General features: G+C 36.2%; 1 protein-coding gene and 1 pseudogene across 9 annotated transcripts in view; one reads left to right on the top strand and one right to left on the bottom strand.

Moving 5' to 3' along the window:
- The window catches only part of CDKAL1 (CDKAL1 threonylcarbamoyladenosine tRNA methylthiotransferase), a 663,683-nt gene that overhangs the window by 194,672 nt on the left and 453,880 nt on the right, over positions 1-15,131 (top strand). For all 9 annotated transcript variants that reach the window (XM_072813956.1, XM_072813952.1, XM_072813953.1 and 6 more), the window contains one exon: positions 652-700. In XM_072813956.1, coding sequence (XP_072670057.1) covers positions 652-700 — 49 coding nt within the window. The remainder of the gene's footprint in view (positions 1-651; positions 701-15,131) is intronic.
- LOC140626222 (small ribosomal subunit protein eS1-like) lies at positions 4,455-5,233 on the bottom strand (annotated as a pseudogene).

Here is a 15,131-nt window from a genome sequence, read left to right as displayed (position 1 = left end):
TTCTTCCCTTGATAGCATTGCTGGATCATTCAGTCATAATTTATTTGTTACCTTTTCTCTGTGTTCCTATGGTACCATGAGCAGTCTCCCTTAGTCACTTGTGTCTAGGGTAGAAGCTATTATTATTTGACTTTGTATTCTGTTGACCTGAGCACAGTGCCCAGTACATGGTAGACATCCATAAAAGGGGGTTTCAGTTAGAATAAGACAGCATAGTATTTGGGATAGATCTTCTTAATAACCAGCATATCCTTTTGTGTAGGTTGTCATCTTCTGCCATTTTTCTTGAAGAATGAAGAGAATGTGTGTGTAAAGAGACATGTTTTAATTAAACATCACTTTATATCTCAGGATGTGTTTAGTTTATGTTGATAGGCTATGCTAACAGAACTCCAGGCAGTTTATTTAAATGTATTATGATTTCTTCAGTTATCATTGGAGGACAGGAGGTAGGTAATTTCATACTTCACTGTAACACAAAACATTAATACAGAATATTTTTTATAATATTTCCAAATGCATTAATTAAAGACAACCTATATTCATGTGCTTAGAAAATGTGATACACTGACTCAAGCAGAAAGGTAAACACAAGTTAATGTTTCTTATCCATGTAAATTGCTTGTCTAATGTAATTTGTTTTCTTTTTAGGTTCAACAGATAGATCGAGTGGTAGAAGTTGTGGAGGAAACAATTAAAGGTAATTGCTGAAAGTGGGATAAGCAGATGTATATGGTACATATACATCCCCTTCATTATCCGCAGTTTTGCTTTCTGGATACAGTTAGCCACAGTCAGCTGATGTCCAGAAGCAGATGATTGTCCTTCTAACTTATGTCAGAAGGTCAATAGTAGCCTGACCCTACATCACAGTGTCTATCTCTTCACCTTGCTTCCCGTCATATCATCACAAGAAGAAGAAGGATGAATACAGGACAATAAGACACTTTGAGAGAAAAAGAGAGAGACAACATTCACATAACTTTTATTGCAGTCTCGGGTTGTAATTTTTCTATTTTATTATTAGTTATTGTTGTTAACCTCTTACTGGGTGTAATTTATAAATTAAACTTCATTGTAGCTATGTATGTTTAGGGAAAAACACAGTACATAAAGGGTTTGGTACTATCCCTGCATACTTTCAGATATCCCCTGGGGGGTCTTGGACTGTATCCCTTGGCTGATAAGACGGAGGAACTACTGTATTGTTTGAACTGTATTATAAAAATATCAGTTAATATTTATTTACATATAAAAGTGTAACATTTTGTCCTTAACTGATTCATGCATTATCCAGTCTAATATAGGGGGTATATATCTGATTGGCTTATAAATGAGTCAGATCATAGTCCTTTTTTTAAATCTCATTTTTATTTTTGTATGAAATAGATTTCATTTGCATTTCAGATCAGAAAGACATCAGTTTTAAAATAATGAAATGAGGGCAGCCCGGGTGGCTCAGTGGTTTAGTGCCGCCTTCAGCCCAGGGTGTGATCCTGGAGACCTGGGATCAAGTCCCATGTCAGGCTCCCTGCATGGAGCCTGCTTCTTCCTCTGCCTGTGTCTCTGCCTCTCTCTCTGTGTGTCTCTCATGAATAAATAAAATCTTGAAAGAAAGAAAGAAAGAAAGAAAGAGCAAGAAAAAAGAAAAGAAAGAAATGAGGGACACCTGGGTAACTCATCTTTGGTTAAGTATCCAACTTTTAATATCAGCTCAGGTCTTGATTTCACAGTTTTGAATTTGAGCCTAATGTTGGGTTCCATGCTGGGTGTGGAGCCAACTTAAAAAAAAAAAAGGTAATGATTTTACTTATGTGTATTTTTAGCAGTTTTATTGAGATATAGTTGACATTATTTGCATGTTTTCATGTCACCTAATTAGTTGCAGTTACCCTTTTTAAAAATACTTAATTTTTTTTTTAAAGTAATCTATATACCCAGCACGGGGCTCAAGTTCACAACGAAATCAAGAGTCGCACGCTTTTTCAGCTGAGCCAGCCAGGTGCCCCTAAAAGTACTTTTAAAAGTAGTATTCAATTTTAATATTCTCCTGTGTATAATTTCTGTAGTTACACTAGAGACTAGAATTATGCTTTGTTTCATTAGCTGTGGTGTTTTGAACCATATTCTTATTGAAGTCACTGAGAAATAAATTATCCTCAGTTCTGTGGTTTAATTTTTAAATACTCATAGTCTGTTTTCCTCTGTTAGATTAGTACAAATAAAAACTAGTAATGTAATAATGAAATATTACATGAATTAAGCTTCTCACTTAAAATTTTAATCATTTTCTTATATGTGGGCATTGTGTGTCTAAAAAAAGGAAAACAGACTACTTTCACCAAGTTGGGATTTTTAACCACATACTTTTCCTGCTGACTGTGTCCACTAATCTTCCACATGCTGCTTATTCATTTATTTTGACTCCTTGATTTATTAGCTGGCCATGGATTATGAGAATTAGACTATACCTCAGTCTTCTTTGAAACTCAAAATAAAATGAAATACCATGATTAAAAACTTAAAGCAGTGATAATTTTGAATAGTTTGTTAAACTATATGCCTGAGTCCCCATCTTGGAGAATGTAGAAGTGCTGGCATTAATTGTGCAGTTTGGGTGTAATAGGCACTATGCCAAAGCCTTTCCCATGGATTATATCATTTAATCTTCACAACAGTATTGTGAAGTGAAGTGTGGGTATAAATATTTTCCTCATTTTTCAGGTGAGGAAGCTGGGACACAGGCGTGCATAGCTAGTGAGTGGCAGGGTTGGGATTCATATCCAGGCAGGCCCGCTTCAATGCCTGTGCTCTTAAGTTTGATACTGCATTTACACAACTCTGCTGTGACTTCTCTGATCTCTCCCACTTGAGAAACATTGTTAGTGGTTGACTGAGTTTCTGAAAGTAGTGCTTCAGGATGCATGAAGTTTTGTTGCTTTATTCATCTTGTCTTAAGTACCAGCCACGTACTAGTCACTCAGTATGTACATATTTTTTAAATTAATGGTGATAAAGATAACACAAGAGAAAATATAGGTGACCTGGGCTATGGTGATGACTTCTTAGATGTAACACCAAAGGCTTGATCTATGAAAGAAATAATTGACAAGCTATACTTCATTAAAATTAAAAACTTCTCTGCAAAAAGGACTATCAAAAGAGTGAAAAGACAAGACACAGACTGTGAGAAAATGTTTGTAAAGGATGTGTTTGGTGAAGGACTATTATCCAAAATGTATAAAGAACTCTTACAACTCAACAATAAGAAAGTAAACAACCTAATTAAAAAGTGGACCAAATACCTCATCAGACATCTCACCAAAGAAGATATATAGATGGAAAATAAGCATATGAAAAGATGTTCTACCTCATGTCAGTGAGGAAATGCCATTAAAATGAGATACTACTACACTTATATTTATGGCTAAAATCTGGATCACTGACAACCCGAAATGTTGGTGAGGATGTGGGGAAACAGGAAATCTCATTTATTTGCTGGTAGTGTGAAATGGTACAACCATTTTGGAGAACAGTTTGGCAGTTTCTTATACTTTTACCGTATGATCTAGTGTCCACTCTCCTTGGCGTATACCCAAAGGAGCTGAATATTTTTGTTCACACAAAAATCTACATACAGATGTTTGTAGCACCTTTATTCATAATTGCCAAAAGCATAATTGCCAAGATGTCCTTCGGTAAGTAAATGGATAAACTAGTCTGTATAGGCAATGGAATATTGTTCAGTGCTGAAAAGAAATGAGCTATCAAGTCATGAAAAGACCTAAAAGAAACTTAAATGCACATTACCAAGTGAAAGAAGCCAATCAGAAATGGCTACATACTGTGATTCCAACTCTGTGACTTCTGCAAAGGCAAAACCATGGAGACAGTAAAATGATCAGTGTTGCCAGTGTTGGGGCAGGGGGAGAAAGATTATTGGGCAGATTATAAGGGAATGTTTTAGGTTGGTGATTTTCTTCTATAGATACTATAATGGTGGATACATGTCATTACAGATTTTCCCAAGCCCATAGAATGTTGAGCACCATGAGTGAATTGTAATATGGTCTCGGGGTGCTGGTGATGTTTCAGTGTAGGTTTATTGATGAAACAAATGTATGACTGGTGGAGGATGATAATAGGGACAAGGGTGAGGGTGGCATATGGGAACTTGTACTTTTCTGCTCAATATTGCTATGAACCTAAACCTGATCTAAAAAATAAAATCTATTAAATAACAACAAATAGTAATATTGTGCTCTGAAGGCTACCAAATGGCTTCTAGAAATATAATTTCTATAGGAAATCATAGACGGTAAAGGCAAACTATGTTTTTCTATACTGAAAATATTTCTGACACCAAATGTATTGGTTTTCTATACAAAGCAATTTTTTAAAATTTAAACATCACAAATAAGATTTTTTGTTGGTTACCATTAAATATCTGAATTTTAAACAGATGTTTGAACTAATGGCTCATATTCATCAGTTTGTTCAACTTTAGCACAGGTCCAGCTTTTTCAGATACTGCCTTCACCATGAAGCTTAATGAGCTTTCCCAGTTCAAACTGGGCTTCTTCAACTTTTTTACTTTTCTAACCAAGACATCATGGAGTGGATAAATAGATTGGCGGGCCTTTACTGTGTCTTTTCCAATGCTGTCTGGAATCTGTTTATTGACTCCTTTCAAGTCATTTATACATCTCGGGTCATGATATCCATAATCTTTTTCTGATTTTGGCAGACCTGATGGTGCTGAGTGTAAGAGGTCTTCTGAATGTGACTGCTGTATTTTTAAGTAAAATCAACACAAAATAGACGAAGCAAATAAGCATTGATAGTCTTGATATCAGCATGAGCTTCAATCCTGGTCTGTCATTTTTTGACCATGGAGCACATTTTGTCACTGATAAGATCCATCCCATGGAAATTACTAGGCAGCCAGTTTTGGCCTGAATATCCTCAATAGTTAGTGTGGATTTTCTAAATGCAACTGCTTCATCATGCAGATCAGCAAGGCTTACTTCAAAAACACAGCCCTTGAGGCCATCACATACCAGTTTGGTTCCTTGAGTTCTCGTGACTAGTGTTTTTTCCCAATATTTCTTATACTGAATATCACTGGTGCTTTCACATTATACCAGTCTTTCTCAGAAAGTGGATCAACCACTTTCTTCTTGCCTCCCTTTTTGCTGCCTTTCATAAGGTGTTTGTTCTTTCCAGCCACCATAGCGCTGCTCAGAGAGCAAGCAAGTAGATTTGACACTAACTCACTGGAGTTTGCACACACTTCATAGGTTAAAGACTCAATTCCCTTACAATTCCCACCACTTTGGATGCCAACTGCAAGTCCAGACTGTCACTAGCTATCACTTGGGTTCTCATGACCCCCTACTTAGGTTTGATAATTTGCTAGAGTAGCTTATAGAACTCAGGAAAACTGGTTTATTATAAAGATCATAACTCAGGAACATCCAAATGAAAGAAATGCTCGGGGCAAGCTATGTGGTAATGGAAGTGGAGCTTCCACATCCTGCCTCTCTGGGTATACCACCCTCTCAGCACCTCAGTATGTTCACCAACCTGGAAGCTCCATCATTTAGGATTTTTAATGGAGTCTACATTACATAGGCATGGTTGATGAAATCATTGGCCATTGATGGTTGAACTCCCAAAGGTTGGGATCTGGTCTGAAAGATCCAACCCTCTAATTACATAATTGTTTCCTTTGGCAAGCAGCCTTCATCCTCTAAGAGTTACTTCATTAGCATAAATTCTGATATGGTTGAAAGGAGCTTATGATGAGAATGCTCCTCACACCCTTATCATTCAGGGAATTAAACGAGTTTTAGGGGCCCTATATTAGGAACTGAGGATGAAGATCAGATATTTATTTCCTGTTATATCACAGTATCACCAAGGCCTATCACCTCCAGCTTGAGTCGACTGGGGGTGGCTTCTCACTGAAGAGTTTTCGCTTCAATGGATTTATTGGGGGAGATTGAAATTGGATTTAATTTGAGACTCCACAGTGAAAGATGAGTTGAAGATGTAGTTGATGGGGATGTTCATTGGCAGATTGGCTTGAGGGTGGCAAGGCTGATGAATTAAGTATTAGTAATGCAACAGGAGAACTTTAGAAATGGAAAAAATAATTTTGGTAGATGCTTTTAGTTGCAAACAAGGAAGCTGAGCTCGGGAAGCGGTCAAATGACTCATCAGAAAGCTCCTGGCTAATGAAGATCTGGGGCTGTCCATGAACTTCTGTTCTTCACTTTCTATTGCCAATATTTCATTTAGAAAGCACAAGTTAGTGAAATAATGTGGCATTTGTAGCAGCTAATTAGTTCTTGGTTGACTTTCAGCAGGTTGCTTTTCTGAGGCTCAGTTTTCTTAGTTCTAAGTTGAGAGGATTAAATGCATATGACTTTTGAGCTACCTAGGACATAACTACAGGATCAATTTTTGTTACTGTTCATTTCTTACTATCTCCTTAATACCTACACTGCTGCAATAATCTGACTGCTGGAAGTGACTCTCCTTCCCATCTGACTATGTATGCTGCTACCATTATCCTGGGATTATTTTACACTCTTGCATGTGTATCTTCAGTGGTTGCCAGTTACTTACCAAACTAAATTGTGACTTTAGTGTTGATTTTAATGATCCTTTCCTCCATCCTGTCATTTTCACTTTTTCTTCCATTGATTCCATATGTACATCTTTTGCCCCAGGCAGATGTGCTATTTGATGTTTCTCGTGTGGTATTTGCAGATTGCTTTATGTTCATCTGAGCATCCTGCACATTAGTGGACATCCGCCTTTTGTTTACCCTTACGGACCCATTCTCTACCTTGATGTGTGTCCATGGAGGCTGACCTGTGTGTATTGCATCAGTAGGATTCTTGCTTTTTGGTGCCTGGTTAGATTTTTCCAGCTGGAGTTTAGAGGTGTGACTTGAGTGTGAGATAGGAATATTTGTTACCCTTTCTCACTCTTTCCTTCCCTGCTTCTGCTGGTTTTGTGCTTCTGTCAGCGACAATGACAGATCCTGTCAGATGGCCCACTCTATTCATCTGTTTCTCCAGGTTCTTCTAACTGTTCCCTTCCTTTGCTTTTTCAGGCCCAGGGGTGGAAACAGCACCCCATTGTTGCTAGCCTGAGAGTATTGCATTGTCTCTTGTTGGTTTTCCTACCCTTGCCAAACATTAGTAAATAGTCCCTTTATTAAAACCTCTTCAATTATGCAGTGTGCCATCTGCTTTGCTGGGACCCTGATTTGATAAATGCTCCGTGGAGAAGCAAGTCTTTGCCCAGAAGGGCCAGATGGAATACAGCCTGACGAGGATTTTGCCACAACTGTCTTGTTTCCACATTTGATTCCTGTTGGGCCCTCTTCATATGTCTTCCTTGAAGGGGGTTTGGACATACAGCTTCTGCCACAGCCTGTTTACATTTTGATTATGATATACCAAGTAATGTTTTAAGAATGTATTAATATGCTACATTGATGCCTAAAGCATTTAACTATTCTAATGACCATAAAACCATATAAAGCATATTCCATTTGTATCTTTCTTGGTGGGAACAAAATGGAAAGTTCCAAGTTATTCTGAATGAATCCTCCCTATTTTAATAGTGGCCTGAAAATTCCCTCCCTTTATAGCATTTGCTTTAGGAGAGAACAAATTATAATGAATTTAGGATTTTCTTGTGTATCATCTTGGTAATTCAGCAACACATATAACTGATTCTGAGGAAAGAAGTATAGGGTTTAAAGGATTTATATTTCTTTTTTTCTTTTAAAACATTCATGTACCTTAGGCTTGGTTTACTTAGTCATTAAAACTTTTTTTTTTTGTATGAAAGCTCTGAAGGTAATATAAATTTGTATTTCTTCTGATATGTGTATATTATGTCCTCTGAACACACACACAAAAATCCTTTAAAAAAATTCTTGTCTTTGTAAAAATAGTCTTCTGTATAACAAGACAAATTATTGCAGGTAAATATTGCCTATTGAAATTAGAAAGATGTTTTTACTATTAAGTCATATTTCTTCCTCAGTCAACCTCTAATAAAAGAAGTCTCCATTGTTATTAATATGTTTGCTGGTGTTTCATTCAGTCTAATTCCAAATGCCTCCAGTGTTGGTAATTCAAGACTTTCCCAATATGGCACAATCTGCAAGTTTAATTGATTTTCCGTTTCCCTTAACTTCTCAGTAATTGATGCAATCTTGGATTAGACTGACTAAATTCCCAGGATGCTTCACCAAATACCTCTTTCTTATTTAACACATTGCTATTCATCTTTACTCTGTCAGATTTTGTGCTTTGCATTTGATACGAATTCAGTGTATAAAGTTTTTGTGAATTGAGACTGGAAAGCAAAACAACCAATCGTGGTTTTTTTTAAGTGTCAATAATACAACAACCTCCCTAAAGTCCTATGGAGGTTTACTTGAGGATGGTTTCCAAACTTAATGAGTAAGTGAATTGAACTTGGAGATGTAACATGGTCCATCTGGGATGGTACTGGACCAGGAAAGCCCATCTACTTTTTCAGGGTTTGTTTTTCCACAAAATAATTTTATTGATTTTTTTTTTTTTTAAATTTTATTTATTTATGATAGTCACAGAGAGAGAGAGAGGCGCAGAGACAGGCAGAGGGAGAAGCAGGCTCCATGCACCGGGAGCCCGATGTGGGATTCGATCCCGGGTCTCCAGGATCGCGCCCTGGGCCAAAGGCAGGCGCCAAACCGCTGCGCCACCCAGGGATCCCTTATTGATTTTTAAAGTATGATTTGAAGGGACACTTCTCTGCATCCTCTCAATATGTGTAATCTCTGACAAAGTTACTATATAGTCTGAATATAGTGGAAGGTGTTGCACATTGATTTTACATATTGGGAATACTTCCCAGTTTCACTGGTGTAATTAAGTAAGTGATGACTTCTATCTTGTAATAACTAAAGAAGCCAGGAATTTATTGCTGTGATTTATTTAGTTTTTTTTCCTAATGAGCCTGTTGTTTTTAAGTTTATGTACCATGTTAATATGTGATTATAGTGTTGCAACCATTGTGTTTTGCCACCTTCCTAATAAATATGTCAGTTTGTCTTTTCCTCTTTTTCCTCTCTCTCCCCTCCGGAAGGTTCCCCCAGATTAGTAGTAGGATTTTAATGTATTTGTCTTCTCTACTTCAGTATACATTATTTCTAGAATGAATTTTTTTTTAATCCATTGTACCTTTCATTTTGTCTAATACTTTTCTTACCTTAAAGCTTTTAAAACAAGTGTGGCCCCTCCCCCCCAGGTGGATTCTGCTACTTTATGATTCAGAATTGTTTTATATGTTATTTGCTTGTCTTTAATTACAGTGCTTTAGTATGTTCATCACTTACGTTTCCTTTTCTGTTCAAAGATGTGTTTTCTTATGGTTCGAAGCCACCTTTTATTATGAATGGAATTAATTTTTATGAAGTCTTGGGTCTTTCATTAGCTTTTGTTTCTTCATTCTGGGGTGGGGCTACAAGGGAGGGTACCTGGTATTGAATAGTTTGTTAGTTTGACGATCTTAGTGGAGTTTTCACAGAACACAGTGTTATAATGGTTCAGTGGATTTGATTGTTCAAAACAAGGAAAGGAAATTACTTTCAGCTTGAACCTCTCAGGCTTCCCATGACCCAACCCTCCTATTAGTGGTCCCACCGATCTGTCTGGAAATGCAGCCCCATCCTTCCTTGTTTAAATATTAACAAGGAGTTGCCTACTGTGAAAATTGGATGTACATGTTAACTCTTGCAATTTTTTTTTTTAACACAGGTGGGACCATGTCCCCCCTTCAGTCTGACTTCTGTGATGCCCCCACCAACCCAACCTCAATCAGAGTAAAAGGCAACTTGTACAGTGGCCTCTAGGGGTCAGTATGAGCTGCTTCCCCTGCAATTTCATTCCTTTCCCTTCTACTCTGGCCCCTTCTCATTCTGTTTTGGATGCATTAATCCCTTTAATATTCCTCTCCTCTCCCGTTTGATGGAGAAATAATTGACAGACATCACTGTATAAATTTAAGACATACAGCATGATGGTTAGATTTCTATATATTGTGAAATGATTACCAAGGTAGGTTCATCTAACCTGTACCTTCTCATGTAGGAACAATCAAAAAGGAAAGAAGGAAGAAAAATTTTCTTTGTGATGGGAATTCTTAGGATTAACTCTCCTAACAGCTTTCCTATATGCCCTACAGCAGTGTTAGCTGTTATCGTGTTGTACATTCTATCCCTACTACCTATTTATCGTACTAAAGTTTGTACCTTTTGACCACACCACCTTCCTCCAATGCCCTCTTTTTTCCCCCACACTGACTCCCTGCCTATGATAACTAGAAATATGAACTCTTTTGCTAAGAATTTGGTTTTTCCTCCCCCCCTTCCTCCTCCTTCTCCTCCTCTTCTCAATCCCCTCATATAAATGAGATCATTCAGTATTTGTCTTTTTTAGTTCACTTAACAGAATGCCTTCAAGGTCTACCCATGTTATTGCAAATGGTTGGATTTTTTTCTTTTTTTGTGGCTGAATAATATTCCACTGTGAATGTATACCACGAATTCATTCATTGATGAGACACTTAGGTAATTTCTATATCTTAGCTGTTGTAAATAATACTACTTTAAATATGGGGGTGCAGATATCTTTGTGAGTTAGTATTTTTCATCACCTTTGGATATATTTTTAGAAGTGGAATTGCTAGATCATATGGTAGTTCTAGTTTTAATTTTTTGAGGAACCTCCATAATGTTTTCCATAGTGGCTGTATCAATTTACAATCCTACCAGCAGTGCACGAGGGTTCCCTTTTCTCCACATGCGTACATACCATCATTTAACTCTTTTGTATTTTGATGACAGTCATTCTTATAAGAATGGGGTGGTATCTCATTATGGCTTTAATTTGCATTTCTCTGATGACTAGTGGTGTTGAGCATCTTTTCATGTACCTGTTGGCCTTTTGTGTATCTCCTTTGGAGAAAGTCTATTTGTGTCCTCTGCCCATTTTTTAATTGGGTTATTTGGGTCTTTTTTTTTTTCTTTTTTGCTGTTGAATCATATGAGTTCTTTATATGTTTTGGATATTAACCCCTTAACAGATATATGGTTGCGAACACTTTTTTCCCATTTTGTAGGCAGGCCAGCCGGCCTGCCTGCCTGCCTGCCTGCCTTCATTCCTTCCCTCTTTCCTTCCTTCCTTCTTCCTTCATGGTTTCTTTTTCTGTGAAGAACTTTTTAGTTTGATGTAGTCCCACTTGTTGATTTTTTTAATTTGCTGCTTATACTTTAGGTATCATATCCAGAAAATCACTACTAAGACTCATGTCAAGGAGATTTGTTCCTATGTTTCTTTTTAGGAGTTTTATGGTTTCATGTCTTACATTTAAGTCTTTAATCCATTTTCAGTTACTTTTTGTGAGTAAAATAAGATACAGATCCAGTTTAATCCTTTTTCACATGAATATTCAGTTATCCCAGCACCATTTTTAAATAGATTGTCTTTTCTCCATTGAAAATTTCTGGCCCCTTTGTCAAATATTAGCTAACTGTATAGGCATGGGTTTATTTTTGGGCTCTCAGTACCATACTGTTTTGATGACTATAGTTTTATAGTATAGAGTGAAATTAGGAAGTGTGATACTTCCTGCTTTGTTCCTCTTTTTCTTTGGCCATTTGGGATCTTTTCTACTTTCACATAGATTTTAGGAGTGTGTTTTTTTACTTCTATAAAAAAAAAAAAAGACAAGCCTTTCTAATCTTATGAGGGCTGCATTGAATCTATGAATGGCTTTGGTTACCATCGATGTTTTAACAACATCAGTTCTTCTAACCTATGAACATGGGATACCTTTCCATTTATGTACGTCATCTTCAATTTATTTCGTCAATCTTATAATTTTCATTGTAGAGATCTTTTATTTTCTTAGTTAAAATTATTTCTAAGTGTCTTATTGCTTGAGATGCTATTGCATATGGGGTCAGTTTCTTAATTTCTTTTAAGAAATTTTATTGTTAGTTTATAGAAATGAATTTTTATATGTTAATTTTGTATCTAACAATTTTACTGAATTCATCAATTAGATATGACAGTTCTTTGGTTGAGTGTTTAGGATCGCCTATATATAAAAGCATGTGATATGCAAAGAGAGTTTTACTTCTTCCTTTCCATTTCATCTATTTTAAAATTTCTTTTTTTCTACCTTGATCGCCCTATGTAGGACTTCAATAGTATGAAATAGTACTATTAGTACTATTAGTGGTAAGAGTAGTGGTAAGAGTATATATCCTTGTCTTGTTCCTGTTCTTAGAGGGAAAGCTTTCATCCTTTCACCATTGAATATGATGTTGACTGTGGGCTTGTCATATGTGGCCTTAATTATATTGTGGTACATTCCTTCTGTGCCTCATTAGTTGAGAATTTTTAACAGGAAAGGATGTTGAATTTTGTCTAATGCTTTTTCTGCATCTATTCAGATGATTATATCATCTTTTATTCTATTAATGTGATTTATCAAAGTGGTTGGTTTGTGGATGTTGAGCCATCCTTACATCCCAGGGATAAATCCCATTTGATCATAGTGAATAATATGCTCCTGAACTTAGTTTACTTAGTATTTTATTGAAAAGTTTTACATGCATTCATCATGGATATTGGCCTATAGATTTTCTTTTTTTCTAGTATCTTTTGCCAGTTTTGTTATAAGGATAATATTGATTTTGTAAAATAAGTTTAGGAGCATTTCTTCCTCTTCAATTTTTTGGAAGGGTTCAAGAAGGATTGATGTTAATATTCTTTAAATGTTTGGTAAAATTCACCAGCAAAGCCATCTGCTTTTGGGCTTTTCTTTGTTGGAAGAGTTTTGATTAGTGATTCAATCTCCTTACTAGTAATTAGGCTATTTAGATTTTCTATTTCTTCCTGGTTCAGTCTTAGTTGTATGTTACCAAGAATTTTTCCATTTCTTTTAGGTTGTCAAGTTTGTTGGCGTTTAATTGTTCATAGTAGCCTCTTAGGATCCTTTAAATTTGTGATATCAATTGTAATGTCTCCTTTTTCAATTATAATTTTGTTCATTTGGTCCTTTTCTTGTTCCGTTGGTTAGCCTAGCTAAAGGTTTGTGAAATTTGTTTATCTTTTCAGAAAACCAACTCTTAGTATGGTTAATCTTTTTTTGTTTTTATTTTTCTGTTCTCTATTTCAGTTGTTTCTGCTCTAGTTTTCATTATTCCTCTTCTGCTAACTTTGGGCTTTTCCTAGCTCTTTACGGTTAGAGTTAGGTTGTTTATTTGGGATATTTCTTGTTTATTCATGTAGGTGTTTATTGCTATAAATTAAAATTTAATTTTAGAATTGCTTTTGCCACATCCTACAAGTTCCAGTATGTTGGTTTCCACTTTTGTTTATCTTAAGAAACTTTTTTATTCCTCTTTCAATTTTTTTTTCCTGATTTATTGGTTGTTCAGAAGAGTATTTGCTTAATTTCCATGTGTTTGTGAATTTTCCAGGAGTTCTCTTGTTGAAGAAATTCTTTCCCATTGTATATTGATTCCTTCTTTTTCAAAGATTAATTGAACATTTAATTGTGACTTTATTTTGGGGTTTTCTGTTCCATCCCATTGATCTAATGTGTCTTTCTATGCCAGTAGTATACTGTTTTAATTACTACCACTTTGTCTCATAACTTCAAATCTGGAATTGTGTGTGATACTACTACTACTACTACTACTACTACTACTACTACCACCACCACCACCACCACCACCACCACCACCTCCTCCTCCTCCTCCTCCTCCTCCTCCTCCTCCTCCCCCTCCCCCTCCCCCTCCCCCCCCTCCTCCTTCTTCTTCTTCTTCTTCTTCTGGTTTGTTTTTCAAGATTGCTTTGGCTATTCAGGATCTTTTGTGATTTCATATAGATGTTAGGATTGTTTGTTCTAGTTCTATGAAAAATGCTATTGGTATTTTGATAGGGATTGCATTAAATGTGTAGATTTCTTTGGGTAGTATGGACATTTTAACAATATTTGTTCTTTCATACCATGAGCATGGAATGTCTTTCCATTTCTTTGTGTCATCTTGAATTTCTTTAATTGGTGTTTTATAGTTTTCAGAGTACTCATCTTCACCTCTTTGGCTAAGTTTATTCCAAGATATTTTATTGTTTTTGGTACAATTATAAATGAGATCCTTTTCTTTCTTTCTTTTTTCCTTTTCTTAAAATGGGTTCAGGATTGTTTTTCTTTTCAGAGCCTGCAACAATTGGTCAGCAATGTTAGCTAAGCTGGTACAATCTGAAAGCCATCCTGACTCCCTTTCTAGTCATTCACCAAAAGAATACCTACAAACAAGGTTAGAGACCATTTGAGATGTATCTCAAAAGTGTGGGGAGAGGGAGAAGAGGCCTTCCTGTCTTCTCCTGTTCCTTACCCTCACCACTTACTTTTTCTAAGATTGTTTTATAGCCAAATGTAACTCAAACCCATAGCAACAGCAACCAGCCATCTTCAATACCACTGATTCCAGAGTAAGAAGTGAAGTAAGAGTGGGATTGTTTTCTTAATTTCACTTTCCACTGCTTCATTATTAGTGTACAGGAATACAACAAATTTCTCTACATTGATTTTTATATCATGTGACTTTACTAAATTTGTTTATCAGTTCTACTAGTTTTTTGATGGAGGTTTTATGGTTTTCTATATCTAGTATCATGTTATCTGCAAATAGTGAGAGGTTTACTTCTTCCTTAGCCAGTTTTTGGATGCCTTTTCTTTTGTTGTCTAATTGCTGTGGCTAGGACTTCTAGTTCTGTGTTGAATGAAAGAGTGGACATTCTTGTCTTGTTCCTGACCTTAAGGGTAAAGCTGTCAGTTTTTTACCCTGTGTATGATGTTGGCTGTGGCTTTGTTATATGTGGCCTTTATTAGGTTGAGACATGTTCCCTCTAGACCTACTTTGCAAAGAGGGTTTCTATCATGAATGGATGCTGTCCTTTGTCAAATGCTTTTTCTGCATCTATTGAAATGATCGTATGGTTTTATCCTTTCTCTTACTGATGTGATGTATCATGTTGATG

Source organism: Canis lupus, chromosome 37 (genome assembly GCF_048164855.1).
Source record: "Canis lupus baileyi chromosome 37, mCanLup2.hap1, whole genome shotgun sequence".
Classification (NCBI taxonomy): Eukaryota; Metazoa; Chordata; class Mammalia; order Carnivora; family Canidae; genus Canis; species Canis lupus.
The sequence above is the reverse complement of the archived record's forward strand: the minus strand, read 5'-3'. Positions and strand labels throughout refer to the sequence as shown.